The 14,081-nt window shown below is 41.2% G+C and overlaps 1 protein-coding gene across 3 annotated transcripts in view; it reads left to right on the top strand.

Moving 5' to 3' along the window:
• Positions 1-14,081, top strand: part of TRHDE (thyrotropin releasing hormone degrading enzyme) — a 222,979-nt gene that overhangs the window by 176,792 nt on the left and 32,106 nt on the right. For all 3 annotated transcript variants that reach the window (XR_003921685.2, XM_030003020.2, XM_030003019.2), the window contains one exon: positions 13,709-13,856. Coding sequence is in view for 2 of the 3 variants with exons in the window: in XM_030003020.2 (XP_029858880.1) it covers positions 13,709-13,856 (148 nt within the window). In the remaining variant the exon portion in view is untranslated. The remainder of the gene's footprint in view (positions 1-13,708; positions 13,857-14,081) is intronic.

The following is a 14,081-nucleotide window of genomic DNA, read 5'->3' as shown; positions in this document are numbered from 1 at the left end:
TTGATTGCAGTAAGTGGGATGTGTTGACTGAGAGAGCTGAGAGAAGACAAATAGGTCTGTGGTTCTCCTCTAAGCTTAAACCGAGCAGAGGGCGGTTCCGATGGCGCCGGTAAACAGTGTCACAGGAAATAACAAAAATCCTACTGTGTCTTGAGAGTGTGAGTAGTGTTGTCGGCTTCTCCCGTCTGCCTCTTCCCTTAGGATAAGGGGTCAGTTAGTGAGTATGCGAGGTGGGATGCCTCCCACTTTACTTTAGGCATCCCAAAGGTAGACCTGCAAACCTGAGCTTGGCCCCTTGCTGTGCATTGACAGTTAATGGACAGAAACGTGCACCTGACCTCTCAAAGCCACTTAACCACATAGGAGCCACTTAACCACCCCCCTGGAGCACAAGTCTGATGAGGAGCGGCTGAGGGAGCCGGGGCTCTTTAGTCTGGAGAAGAGGAGGCTGAGGAGAGACCTGATCGCTCTCTACAACTACCTGAAGGGGGGTTGTGGTGAGGTGGGTGCTGGTCTCTTCTGTCAGGTGGCTGGAGATAGGATGAGAGGAAATGGCCTCAAGTTGCGGCAAGGGAGATTTAGGTTGGATATTAGGAAAAATTTTTTTACTGAGAGGGTTGTCAGACATTGGAATAGGCTGCCCAGGGAAGTGGTTGAGTCACCATCCCTGGAGGTATTCAAAAAGTGTGTAGATGGGGTACTCCATAACATGGTTTAGTGGGCATGGTTGATGGTTGGACTCGATGATCTTGAAGGTCTTTTCCAACCCAAATGATTCTATGATTCTGTGATTCTATTCTATGGTTCTAATGTTAGGAGTGTTGTGTCACCCCTAGTTCTTCCTTGCTGGGTTATAAATCTTCATATTCACTTCCCCTCATTAGACTCGTTGACTTAATCCAATATTATGTCAAAGGAATAGGTCTGGTTTGTATTCAGTGTTAATTGGCGTTGGATCAGATGTGACTGTGGATACCTATTTTACTGTCATCTAAAATAGTTATTGTTCTTTCCAGTTCTGGAAGAATCCATCAGTTTTGTCTCTTGAAACCTAATGTGTGCCTCATACCCCTTTGATCCTGCCTGCACCGTAGTCAGCTCACCATGTTAAGGTGGCGGGTCCTTGGTTTGCATGCCAATTGCTCAGGAAACCGTTTTTTTTGATGCTGACAGTCTGTCTTGCTATCGTTTAATATCTTGTCTTCTGTTCTGCAGTTGAAGAGATAGTGGTGGAGTTCCTCGGATACTGATTTTCCTGACGGTTCCCTTTCGGGTGGGTCATAGGCCTAGTGACAGCGCAGGGCATGTCACGACTACACTGCTCGGTCACACATTAACAATGGCCAAAGATAAAACGTGACTGTAGTTTTTGCATATTTCTTAGCGGCATTTCTTTGATGTTTATCAGAAGCTTTTTCTTAACTGGATTCATGAGAAAGCATGAAGCGGTGTTGTTAAATAATTGTTCTTCTGCTCCAGGGATGGATGGCCATGTTGGAGTGCTGTCCATTTCCTTTCAGAGATGAGGGGGAGAGTGAGCTATAGTCTCTTCAGACGAAGTTTTTTTTAGGCCAGAAAAGCCTGCCCCTGTAGACTTCACAAATATAGGGAGCTGTGTCAGAAATGAGCAATGACAAAAAATTATACCTTCACAATTATCTGTGAATTAAGTGACTTTCCTGCTGCAATGGCCTTCATGAGTGTTCCCCTCTCTCAGAATTTCATTCACCAGACCAAAATCAGGAACCTGGTGCAGACATACGATGAGTTATGATGATTGTTTTCCTGCCATTAATCAGTTCTTCTTGGCTTGCTTCTTTCCAAGCTGTGAGTTCTGCTGACTCTAGAAAACCAAAGTCTGAGGGTAAGGGAAAAGGCAGTGCCTACCTACCTTTCAATATATAAATCCAGATTCTCTCCCCTGACACAAATTAATCTTTAACAGCTGGTGCATTTGACTCCAAGGTTGATTCCAGAAGTAAAATACCAAAGCTAATGCTCACTCCAGATGACCTTCTCACCAACTTGAAAAGAGAAATTCATTTAAAAAGTAAGTCTCAGTTAACTCAGTTATAGCCTTTGGGATCTGCAAGATCATGTCTTTAGGACCCCTTGTTTTATTTCTTTCTTTAAAAAAAAGTGGAGTATTGCCACTCAGGCAAAAACATCTTATCCATTCAGCTATCTGAGGCAGCACCAACCCCCATAATGATTAGCTGATCTTACTTCTGGGAACCAAGAGTTATCTTGTAACTAAGCCTCTAGTTTATACACTTCCATATAAAATCCGGAATTATTACTGCTAAATTGGAAGAATGTTTTCTTGAAGTTAACAGTGGAAATACGTGCATAACAAAACTAAACTGTGGAGTTGGAGTGATCTTCTTTGTTTTTTCCTTCTCCAGAGATTAAGATTTCATTTATTGTAGCATCTGAAGTCTTCCAACATATCTGGGCTAATTCCTTCATGTTACACTTGTTTGTGTTACTTGAAGTCCTATTCAGTGTAATGTCAGGAAAAGTCAAGGCATTTGATGGCCCATTTAAAATTTTGGGGCTGGATAATAAGTAGGTGACAAGGGTAGAAGTTTTCATCTAGCCCAATTAACGTACTTCAAAACGTTTCAAAATTTCAACAGCCACATCCAGGGTTGTTGACCTTGTTGTGCTTGGGTATTCATAAACAATCATATAGGGTCCATTTAAATGAATAAACTGCAGTTTAACTCCAGCCTTCATTATTACTCCTGATCGCATTTGCTGATAGTTCAACACAGAGGCAAACAACAGATATGTTAAGCAGGTCCCTTAATTAGTGCCTCTGAGTACCGGCTAAGGGAGTGAGTATTAGATCGATAGTTTGTTATCACGCTTGATTAATAGTGGTATAGATTTACTATTTTAATAAATGAGGCCTCATCTAAATTATTTCAGCAGATGCCATAGTAACTCTTTTTCACTGTCAGGCAAATTTTGGTGATGGTTCACCAGCAATTGATTTAGATATGGCTTCCTACAAAACTTGTTGGATTTCTTTTGACATAAATACTCCCTCAATGGGCCAGAGCAGCTGCGCCTTTTTTAGAGAAAATAGAAAGCTGCAAATATTTTAAGGTAGCCATCATTCATTCCATATGCTGCGTGTCAGTCCATATGTTCTGTGACATATCACAGCCTTGATACCAGCTTTACGTGGAGATAAACATTTCAGCTGACGTTTGCATATGTTCGTACAAAAAGAATCAAAGCGATTGTTGAGAGTAATCACACTAGAAGTCAGTTCTGCTTTTGTAGTGTGTATCATGCATGCATCCGATCCTCTTGCGTAGCTAAGAGCAGTAAAGCAAATTGTACAGCATATTCCAGGGAAGTGCCAGTGCTGCAAGAGCATCCTGGACAATAGAAAAACCTGCTAAGAGCCAGGGAAGAAGTAGGAGAAGACTCTTCAGCACGTACAAAACAGAAACTGTAGATCTGAGTTCTCTGCAGAGTGTTCAGTGCAGGGGGTAGGTCTTGGTCTGGCTTACATCTGTCCTGTAGAAGTGGATGATGTTGTTAATCCACATCCCTACAAAATTTGCCTATGCTTCAATTATTTCTGGTACATCCGAGTTATTATAGCAGTAATTGTTTTATCCCGTAAACGACATTAACTCTATTCTTAGCCGAACCCGGAATAAACTGTCAGGAAAACATGACTGGTTTCAAGGGAGTGAAAGAATTATTTTTAGCTAAACGTTGTTAGCCTGTTTTCTTTTCACCCTATGGTCTTGGTCTGTTACAGTTCGAGCTGGTCTCTGAACTCAGCTTGGTATGAATGTATCCATGTTGCAGTGCAGATGCCAGGGACTGCTCTGTAATGACAGGGGAGGGGAACAGGCTGCGAAATTTGTTTCGGGAACGTTAAGTAAACCAGGTCTGAATTACACTTCAAGAGAACACTTAACTTGGAGTTTGAGGTTAAACAGGAGGAGGAGAGTGGCATGAGTGGAGCTTGCTGAAGTTGCTTCTTGGCAACTTTGAGTGTGGGAAAGGGGGCTGAGAGGTGCAAATACGGCTTCAGGAATCTGTGTGTTGGTGGGGCAGGGGGAAGTCTTCATCCAGCCTCACAACCCGTGCCACTCTGGGGGGGCCCCATCCTCTCCCACCTAGCATACGCCTGTTCCCTGTGCCTCCCTCTCATCTACAGATGCCTTTTTCTTCCCCACAGCTGCCTGGCCAGCCCTTTTCCCCACCTCCCTCGCCTGTCCTCTCACAATAAGCAGCTTTTTTTCCTCCTTACCCTTATCCCAGAACCCCGTTGCTTGTCTTTCAGAGGGTCTGGCAGGACTAGTATGGAGAGCAAAACACCCTGCCGCTACCTTGGTCAAGGTAGCAGCAATGAGCCACCCTGAGAGGCTGGAGGTGCTGCTCTAAACACCCTGTCCTTTCCCAACATCAACAAAGGATGTATGAATAAAAGGCAAGAACCAGCTTTTCTAGCTAGAAAGGGCAATGCTGATGCCTCATCAGCATGAACAAAATAGCCTGCCACCTTAGTAGCAGTCTGACTGCTTTGCCTGCTGTTTTGACCTGACTGCACCATTGCTTCTCCAAAACGATCCTACTTTTGGGGCTCACCTGATTGCTGTTGGCCAAGATTGTTGTCAGGAGGTCTGGTCTTTGCCAGACCATGCTCTGTCTGCTTGGCAGAACATACTGCCAGGGTGAACTTTTGAATTCAAAGTGCAGATTATACTTTCAGGTTTTTTGGTCTTCATTTGCTAATTTTATAAAGCAGTTTTTTAACTGTAGACTAAGGTCCCTTTGTTTGATAAAATTTAAGGGGAGTCTTGGGAATCAACGTTGTGTTAGTTTAGCTCCTTCCTGTCTGGCTAGAAGCGTGTTTTCCTCCACCCAGAAATCAAGCAGTGTATGACAGGAAGGACCCCGTCACGACTAAGGCACTGCACAGGGACTAGAGAAACCTGGGATGCTGTTTCTGCTGTAGACTTCCTAGGTGATCTTGGTAAAATCACTTAAACTGTTTGTGTCTGGTTTCTATCTGTAAAATGGAGATAAGAGAATAGGTGAGGGTTTAGGAGAATTTAAGAGAGTCTTTTATTATAAATATGTTTATAGGGAATTGCATTTACAGAAATAATATCCAATTCTGTAGATATTCTGGCAAACAAAATTCAGATTGCATGTGTATTTTCAAGATCAGTCTTCTGTGCTTTCCGTGTGAAGTTTCTAGCTTCTAAACACATATTTCATTTGGCTGACTGATATGTAAATTATAAACATTAGAACAGGAAAAGAGAGATATGAAAAAGTACTGTGCATAATAATAAACAAACTCAATTTTGAATTCGCTCAAACATGCTCTCATAGATACCATTGCCCGTTGACAAGGAATAGAAGGGCTGTTTCATTCTACCCTTCCCAAGAAAATCATCAGGAAAGAAAATAACACTTTTAATAATTGAGTCATCTGAAATTGACATCTATTAGCCTCTGAAATACATTCAAATTTCTTTAGTTAATTTAAGTGTGTGAATGACATATTTCTCAAAAATCAGGGTTACATGATGATGAAAAACATGACATACCTCACTTACTGCTTAGTCTTAATTTTCAGCAGTAAGATTATTCCTTTTCATCTTGCCTTACTCTTTTTTAATTCATTTTCTTTTCATATGGCGAAGAAGAGGAAAGGAGAGATATTGAACTCCAGTTTGAAGGAATTTTCGTTGCATTTTTACAAACACAGGGGGCTTTAAGTTTGGGGTTTTTTTTCTGTTTTCAACAAAGGTGATTAATTCAGATTAATATTAGCCTTTACTTATGTGGCAGCTCTAAAACTGTGCAAGATAATTTAAGCCATGTGATACCCTGATAATTACATTGAATTTGAACTATGCTTTGTAGGATGCTTCAAATGCTCTTGTGTGGAGTTGAATGTCATTTGAAGAGTCCTCAAATATTTTGCGTGTAAGAAAACATAATATTAAGCAGGCTTCACTTAAAACTGTCATACTCTCTGAATCCGTTGATGTTGGAGAGATTGAATGCTGATTAAATTTAGTACTTAAAATTAACTTGTAAACCAAATATTGCTGTTGTATTTATCAAAGAGCAGATGTGCATTCCTTTCTGGTTTACATGGAAGTCCATAGCTGGTACAAATCAGAATGCCTCCATTAAGTCACTTTGGATGTTTTAGACAAGCAGAGTCCTTATCTGGTCCTAAGGCAGCCCAGCCCTGGGAGTGGAAGATGAGGTAGATCATTCGTTGGTACCGGAGATCACAGGGCCTTTTTTACAGGTTGCCCATTAGTTTTCTATGAGAAAACATTCTTTCTCCAGCTTCCCTTGTTGAACATGGATACCAGGAGTCACAAGTTTTTAATCTTTGACTTTCCAGTCTTGCAGGAGTTGCAGGTGAAATCCGTGACTACAGAGTTAGTTTCGCCTGTTCCATGGGTTGCCTTGCCCAAAGCTTTTTTAATGTGTCAGGGTTCAACATACCTTGTTTTACTCAGCTGCCAAAGAACTGCTGTTAAAGCACTGTGGGAAAGAATATCCTGAATATATCAGTGGGGGCACCAGTCCTTGGTAGGTCCAGAAGAAATGAATAGGGTTAGAAAAAGCCAAATACAGTAAAATGTGAATGTTCATTGGCACCAAGTTTCTCTGTGAATTATTTTAATCCACACACTTGACTTTAAGGGTAAAAGAATGAATTAATGAACAAGAATTCTAACTTATTTTAAACTGTCCCTTTATGGGTTAATGAGTATAGTCTAATTATTCATCTATTGCACATGTACAAAAACAGAACTGAAGTTATTCTGAGTTGCACATCTATGTTCTGAAGAGCTGCGTTTTCCCCCTTCAAAATTACCCAGACAAAAAGCTGGTCGTGTTTTACATTGTTCATAAGAAACAGACGATGCAGGGTGAGTTTTAAACCAGCAGCAAGTAAATCACCTCATTTCCATTGTTTCAACAATGCAGACCAGTTTGCTGCCAGCTTGGATTTTCTAATTTTGATTTAAACACATGACTTATAATGACTTTGTTGGGTGGTGGGACTAAGGGATTTATGGTGCACTTGTATGTGGGACTCTCATCACTGTACGGCAACCCTGTCGTTTTTCTGACAGAGTCTGTTTGACTGGTGCTGGATTTATGATAGAAATAATTCAGAACAGAGTAATAATTTTCCCTTGGCAATTACACTACCATTTGGTACTTTGTCCCTAAGGGGAAAATGAATGTGCTGGGATCTGTCCATAAGTTCAGCGGCTCAGTGTAAAGAACAAATCAAGGTCAGAATGCAGCTGAATGCACACTGATGTTTCGTAATATAATCTAGATCTCCTGCTTTTATCTGACTCATTAAAAGCTCATGTAATTTAAAGATTATTTTTGATTGCTGTGAGATTTTTAGTGGGAATTCTTTGTGAGGGGTATTTCATTACCATGTTCAGTACTTTCTTTTTCTGTTCATTGCCTCTTTTCTGTGTAGCAATGGCCACCCTAGCAATTTCTTCAGTGTAAGCAGGATAGTACCTTGCTAAGGGTTGGTGCTTATGATATTATATAAATGTCATAAGCCACTTACATACATATATCTTTTGAAAGGTATTTTTCCACCTCTGCCCTTGTCGTAAAAATGGGATATCACCTTTTCACCACAGTTTGTCAGCAGCTTCTTTAGGCATGAAAAACCTGCTGGAGCAGGATGTTTGTCTGGAGGTAATTTGTCTAATAACTAAAACAGATCTCTTTGCTGGTCTGTGTTCCTGTTCTCCTGTTCTCCACTTTAGTTCAGCGGGCAACCCTGAAATTAGGAACACAGATGATAAGACAAACCCCATGTGGTGCTGTGTTTCTAACACACCCTAAAGTTCTCATGTGTAGCAGTGACTACAGAATGACTGACATGCTGATAAACTGCTGGGTAAGGACAGTAATATAAAAAGTGATAGAATAACGAAGCGTCTCAATTGTGATCTTTTTGGTTAAATTTTGCTTTCGTAGTCATGTTTTTTAAGTGATTCAGTACGGAGAAGGCTGGCTTAGAGATGGCTTGTAGAGGCTCTTTTTAAAGTCTGGGCTCCTTTCTGGGTGACCAGTGATGTTGTCATGGTTTAACCCCAGCCAGCGGCTCGGCCCCACACCGCTGCTCGCTCACTGCCCCCGGGTGGGATGGGGGAGAGAATAGGAAGGGTAGAAGTGAGAAAAAAACTGATGGGCAGAGATAAAGACAGTTTAATAGGTAAAGCAAAAGCCGTGCACGCAAGCAAAGCAAACCAAGGAATCCATTCCCCACTCCCCACGGGCAGGGAGGTGTTCAGCCATCCCCAGGACAGCAGGGCTCCATCACGCCGAACGGTGACTTGGGAAGACAAACGCCGTCACTCCCAACGTCCCCCCTTCTTCTTCCCCAGCTTTATGTGCTGAGCATGACGTCCTATGGGCTGGAATGTCCCTTGGGTCAGTTGGGGTCAGCTGTCCCGGCTGTGTCCCCTCCCAAATCCTTGTGCCCCCCCAGCCTGCTCGCTGGTGGGGTGGGGGGAGAAGCAGAAAAGACCTTGACTCTGTGTAAGCACTGCCCAGCAGTAACTAAAGCATCCCTGTGTTATCAACACTGTTTCCAGCACAAATCCAAAACATAGCCCCATACCAGCTAATAGGAAGAAAATTAACTCTATCCCAGCCAAAACCAGCACAGATGTCAATCAAAGCTCTTTAATCTAGAATGCAATAAAGAGGGACCCCTGCTTTTTGTAGTTTGTACTGAAGGTTTGTACTGAAGTTTGAACAACAGGTCATTTTAGGACATGAAATGGATCTGTTGGTACTCTTCTGTGAATATTTAAAGGGCAAAAGACCAGAGTCATAATATTCTTATTATCGTGCCTCTGAGAAGTACTGAAATTCTAGTGTTCCTAGGATATCCATCGCTAGAGGCCTATATAAACAAAACTGGACACATTTCTGTCAGGAATGGCATTGGTATGAATCTGCTTTGGGTAGGGGAGAGATTAGATCGAGTTCTTAAGGTGGCTTCCAGCCTTTTCGTTCCAGATGCTATAGGTGAAGTTTTGTAAACTTTATAACCTGCACTTGAGAGAAATGCTTAACCTGAACATCAGCTTGCATTCAGCCACTGTTTATGAGTCGACGCTGTTTGATTTCACTATTTTATCTGTTAAGATACTTGCCAAGAGTATCCCAGATTCCTCTGCAGAATTTTTTTGGTTGTAGGTACATGCTCGCTCAGGTGGCTGTTGGAGACATACCTGAAGAAACAGTGTGACTGTTTCAGACCAGACATAAGATTTGACATCACAGTATTTCTGCAGTGTTGATGTTTGTTACCTGGTTTCAGTATAGCCCATAATCAGTAATTCCCCAAGTGACAGACAATATTTCAATTTTCCTCTGAGATGGCTAAGCTGGAAAAGAACCTTGTCTCTTAGGCCTGGCTCTCGTGCATTTGGAATTTGGCTGGCAATATCTGATGGTACTTTTGCTGGACTTTCAGGATAGCAATACAACTGATGGCCAAAAAGACACAAGAAAAATAAGGATTTCTGTCACTGACCTTCAAGTGACGTTGTTGGAAGAGAGAGTGATAAATCAAGCTGCATGTGTAGAGTATGTACTTAGGTTATACTCTGTAGTGCCTTTGAGTAAATATTTCCAGACAGTTATATGACAGGGAAATTATTTTATGTATTTCCCTTTGATAGGAAGTTTGCTACTGTTACTTCTCTTATTATTGTAATGATAATTGTTAAACATTTCTGTTTAACATTTCTACGGGTCTGTGTTTTTCCATCAGAGTTCACAGAGATACTCAGAACAGACTTGTTCTGTGTTCTGCCTTCTTTCCTCATCTTGGTTATTATCCTGCTCCACAAATGACACAAGTGATTTCAATTAGCAGTTGTCAGCCAGCTGGTGGTGTATGCTTGTCACAAGTCCTGTGACACTCCGGAGTCTTGGACCCTTCCTTCCTGCTTAGCTGGATGCAAAAACTTTGCTTTTACTGACCAGATCCTGTGTAACCATCTTTGAACCTAGTTCTTCCAGGCTAGTGAAGGAGAATCCTAGAAGCATGCCAGCACCCCTTGGCTGGTGGGCGAGTTTGCCGCTGTTCGAGTGAGCCAGTGCATCTTGCTGGATGCCGTATCCCCTGGGAAAGAGGACTCTTGAAATAGCTCTTAGTGCTGGACAAGCTTTTAGTGTAAAGTAAAAGAATACGATTGTACTAAAACACAAAGCTTAAGAAACCAGCTGCTGAGCTTTGTGAAGATGCAGAACATTAGAGCATGGCTCACTGCACAGTCATGCTGCTTTGGCTAGTTTCTGTCTTCTGCTGCCCTGGTTGTCATGATAGTCATGCTACCTCCCAGGACAATTCACACAGGTCCTAGCTCTGTGATCTGGATTTTGGGATTTTTTTATCCATTTTATGGTTCATGGTTTATTTCTTTTATGGTTTACAGTGAGAGCTTCTCCTTATATCCTATTTTCTCTAACTACGAATGCCAAAAGTTAGCAACCTTAGTATTTGACCTTACCCTTACCAAACTTTTTCCTTTTTTTGTGAATGACAATATTCCTCAAGCTTTTTAAACTGTAGAATACATTTAATATTTCGTAACATATACGTTATATACCACATTTTACACAAAAAGGTAAAACAATGAATGTACTTACCACTACCTCTTGGCAGAAACTATTTAATGGCAAGTAGTCTGGGAGTGCAGTGTATTTGGAATAAGAGGTTCATAAATACGGCTTAGTGGTTGAGGGTGAAAGAATAGGGCTATCATGGTTTTCTGTAGGTGTCCATACAATTAAGTCATTAAATAATTTAATTAATAGTGTAGAATATAAAGAACATTCTGCCAAGGCAAAGTTCCTGAAGCACTTCTGTTGTCTCCAGGGAAGCGCTGCTATCTTGACTGCCACTGTAGAAGGATTTTAGATATGTCTTTGCTCAAGTTCCCTCAGAGGTCCAGTCTAGCAACTGTACTGGAATCACATCTCCCCGACGTGTGCTGACAGAGAGTTTAACATTGATCGTAGCAGCCATAACCACTTTCCCTCAAAATCGTGGTCTGAAGTGATGAATTTGTTGTCATTTATATACCAGTGTCATCCACAAGGACCTACCCTCATCCCCGTCCCTGCTCTCGGGACTGATTCTGTTGATGTGGGGGGTTGATTTGGATGATACTCTGCATAAGATCTTCAAGGGTCATACCCAGAAAGAGAAGGAAGTTCAGGAGTCAACAGGAAGAACTCAGACTTTGCCACAATCTGTTTCTGAGAAGAAATATACCCTTAGGGAAACAATAACAAAAGTGGGGGACAGGGAGAGGCAGACAGAATTGAATGGGCTGGTAAATTTGGGAGTTAGAAGCAGTCAGTGATGAGAGTAACAGTTTTTGTTGTGAACAGGATGAGTATCATCAGCTAAGAATCATGGTTTTGAAACTGATTAGGAAGGCCAAGAGCTCAGGAATAAGAGATAGATCTCTCTGCATTCACTTCTTATGTGTCTTGATGGAGAAGTTAAGCTTAAAAAGAAATAATCTGTTTTGCAGTGATGATTTCCCTTTTGCGCTTAGCATAGAGAGATTTAATTTTGGAAGCATGATCCTAAATGTCCATTAGTGCAGCTATAATAAACATTCATCTGTTTATTCCTTCAGCAGCACGTTTCCTAGAGCTATTCCTCTTGTTCCTTACTCCACACTTTCTCATGTCAATCAAATTATCAGTAACAATAATCACAAATCCCATTAGGAACTAATTACATATATGAAACTTCAAGTTAGTTTACCTCTTTGCTAACATTATCTCCAAGATTTTCAACTGCAGTCAATCCAGCTTGCTTCTGGCTCCATTAATTATAGTTAAAGTATTAAGACCTAGAACTCATCTTAATGATACTCTGCTGCTTCCGAAATAAGACACACCTATAAAATAGTAACTGGAGTAACTGTCTCTGTCTTCCGATGCACTGAACTCTGTCTGCCACCCACTCGTAAGAGCTCCACAATTCTCATTTCATACCTGGTCAGTTCCTGAGTGACACAGTGAGCTCCCCCAGTGATCTGGTTTTTCTTGCTTGAGTATGTGCTGTAACTGGAGTTGAGAACGGAGCCTTGCTGATAAAACATGGACAAAGATGACATGAAGCAGACTGGAGAGTAGGTTGTCATAAGGACATGGGATAGGTACTTTTGAAAGCTGTTACATGAACTCACTTCCTTCCCGAGAACATGAAGGGAACAGGATGTAATTCTTCCAGTAGAGAGTGTGAAAAACAATGGCTTGCATGGATGTGCTGCACCTTGCAAGGAAACTATGCGTTTGGACCATACCAAAAAGAGAACCTATTTCAAATATTTCAGCAAAGTAGTTTTTATATGCTGTTACAACTGAGATAAAAATTTATATCAACATGTATGTATTGGTTCATAATAATCTGTGTAATTTTCGTTGTTTGCTATATGCACGCATCTCTTCCCCAGACAGTGATGGAAATTAAGGGGAATATTTGCAACCAACAAGGAGAAAAAATAGTCTATGAAGATATATCATACTGTAGCCTATGTTAAATTGAAGCTTGTGGAATCCGACTTGCTGAATTTAAGTGTTTTATGAAAACAGAATCATTATCTCCTCTTTAGGCAGGTAGAGAATTCCTTTGGGATTTAAACACATGCATCAGGAGAAGAATAGACCTGTGGGTTTCTGGAATGTTCACACCCACAGGGTTACACTTTGTTTCTGCAGTCTTGATAGTTAAGAAAAAATGCTGTTTGGAAAAAGAAAATGAGAGCAAATCCTAAAGCTTGATGTTTCCTGTACTCATTTTTAAAAAGCAGCTTTCAGATGTTTGTGTCTGTATTGCCCTTTACTTGTAAAGCTATTAATTTAAAAAGCCTTCCTGAACAGCCCCCCCCCCCCCCCCCCCCCCCCAAATTCTTTCCCTTGCAGGGAGAGGTCTTTTATGACTGTAAAAGAACGGGACAAAATTCCAACTGATTGATTTATAAACACCTGAAAAAAACCATAGTTTATGTGGAAAGTGCTGGAACATCCTTAACCAAAATGATGTCACTGGATGCCACTTCAGTTTAATAAAATAAGTCATTCCAAAGTGGCTTAAGGTGGATAGAAGGCAAGGCAGCTCTAAAGGAGAGAGAAAAGAGTGGGGAGCATAACTGTGAAACTAAAGATGCTTCTTCACCCGGAGTTCTTCCCGATTGCCCATGGCCAGTAGAAATGATCCCTGAAGCAACATGCCTTGGGTTGTTGATTTTATGCAGACAGCTTTCTATCTTACAAATCAGCAAAGGAACACCTTCCTTTGGTTTTTTGCTTAAAGTCAGTTACTTTGTTGTTCATGTCTTTTATAGCCACAGGAATCCATGTAAAGTAGGGCTAGCCTGTCTAGTTTTCTTTCATGTGTGTTCATGCTTGCCTTCATCCAGTAAGTATGCTTGCACATGTGTTGGGAGAGACTGTGAGCTGCTGTTTTTTGTAAGGTTGACTTTTATGTCATTATAGTGTGATGAGTTTATCATGTTTTTCTGCCTTTTAATTTCATTTGGAAAAAAAAGAAGTCATTTTTGCCTCATCGTGTATCTTCTGCAAAGCCAATTTAATACTAACTTCTTTTATTGTGCAGAGCTGGTTATTTGCCTCAGAATATTCCTTTGGAGATTATCAGATACCTTTCAGAGGAGAAGGATTTTCTGCCTTGGCATGCTGCCAGCCGAGCTCTTTATCCTCTAGATAAGTTGTTGGACCGCACAGAAAGCTACAACATCTTCAATGTAAGAGATACAGTCTTCCTCCCTTCTTCCTTTCTCCTCCCCACCCCTGCCTCTCCCCTCCCTCTTCTCCCCCCCGTCCTTCCTTGCTTCCTTCCTTCCTTTTCTTTCTTTCTTTCTCTCACTCTCTCTCCTTTCATTGCTAGGAGTTGAACTATTCCCCAGTCAGATACTGTAAATGACCTAGGGATATTAGCTTTCTTCCTAATTATTCTTTATTTAAACATA

The sequence above is a fragment of the Aquila chrysaetos genome, chromosome 26 (assembly GCF_900496995.4).
Source record: "Aquila chrysaetos chrysaetos chromosome 26, bAquChr1.4, whole genome shotgun sequence".
NCBI lineage: Eukaryota > Metazoa > Chordata > Aves > Accipitriformes > Accipitridae > Aquila > Aquila chrysaetos.
The sequence above is the reverse complement of the archived record's forward strand: the minus strand, read 5'-3'. Positions and strand labels throughout refer to the sequence as shown.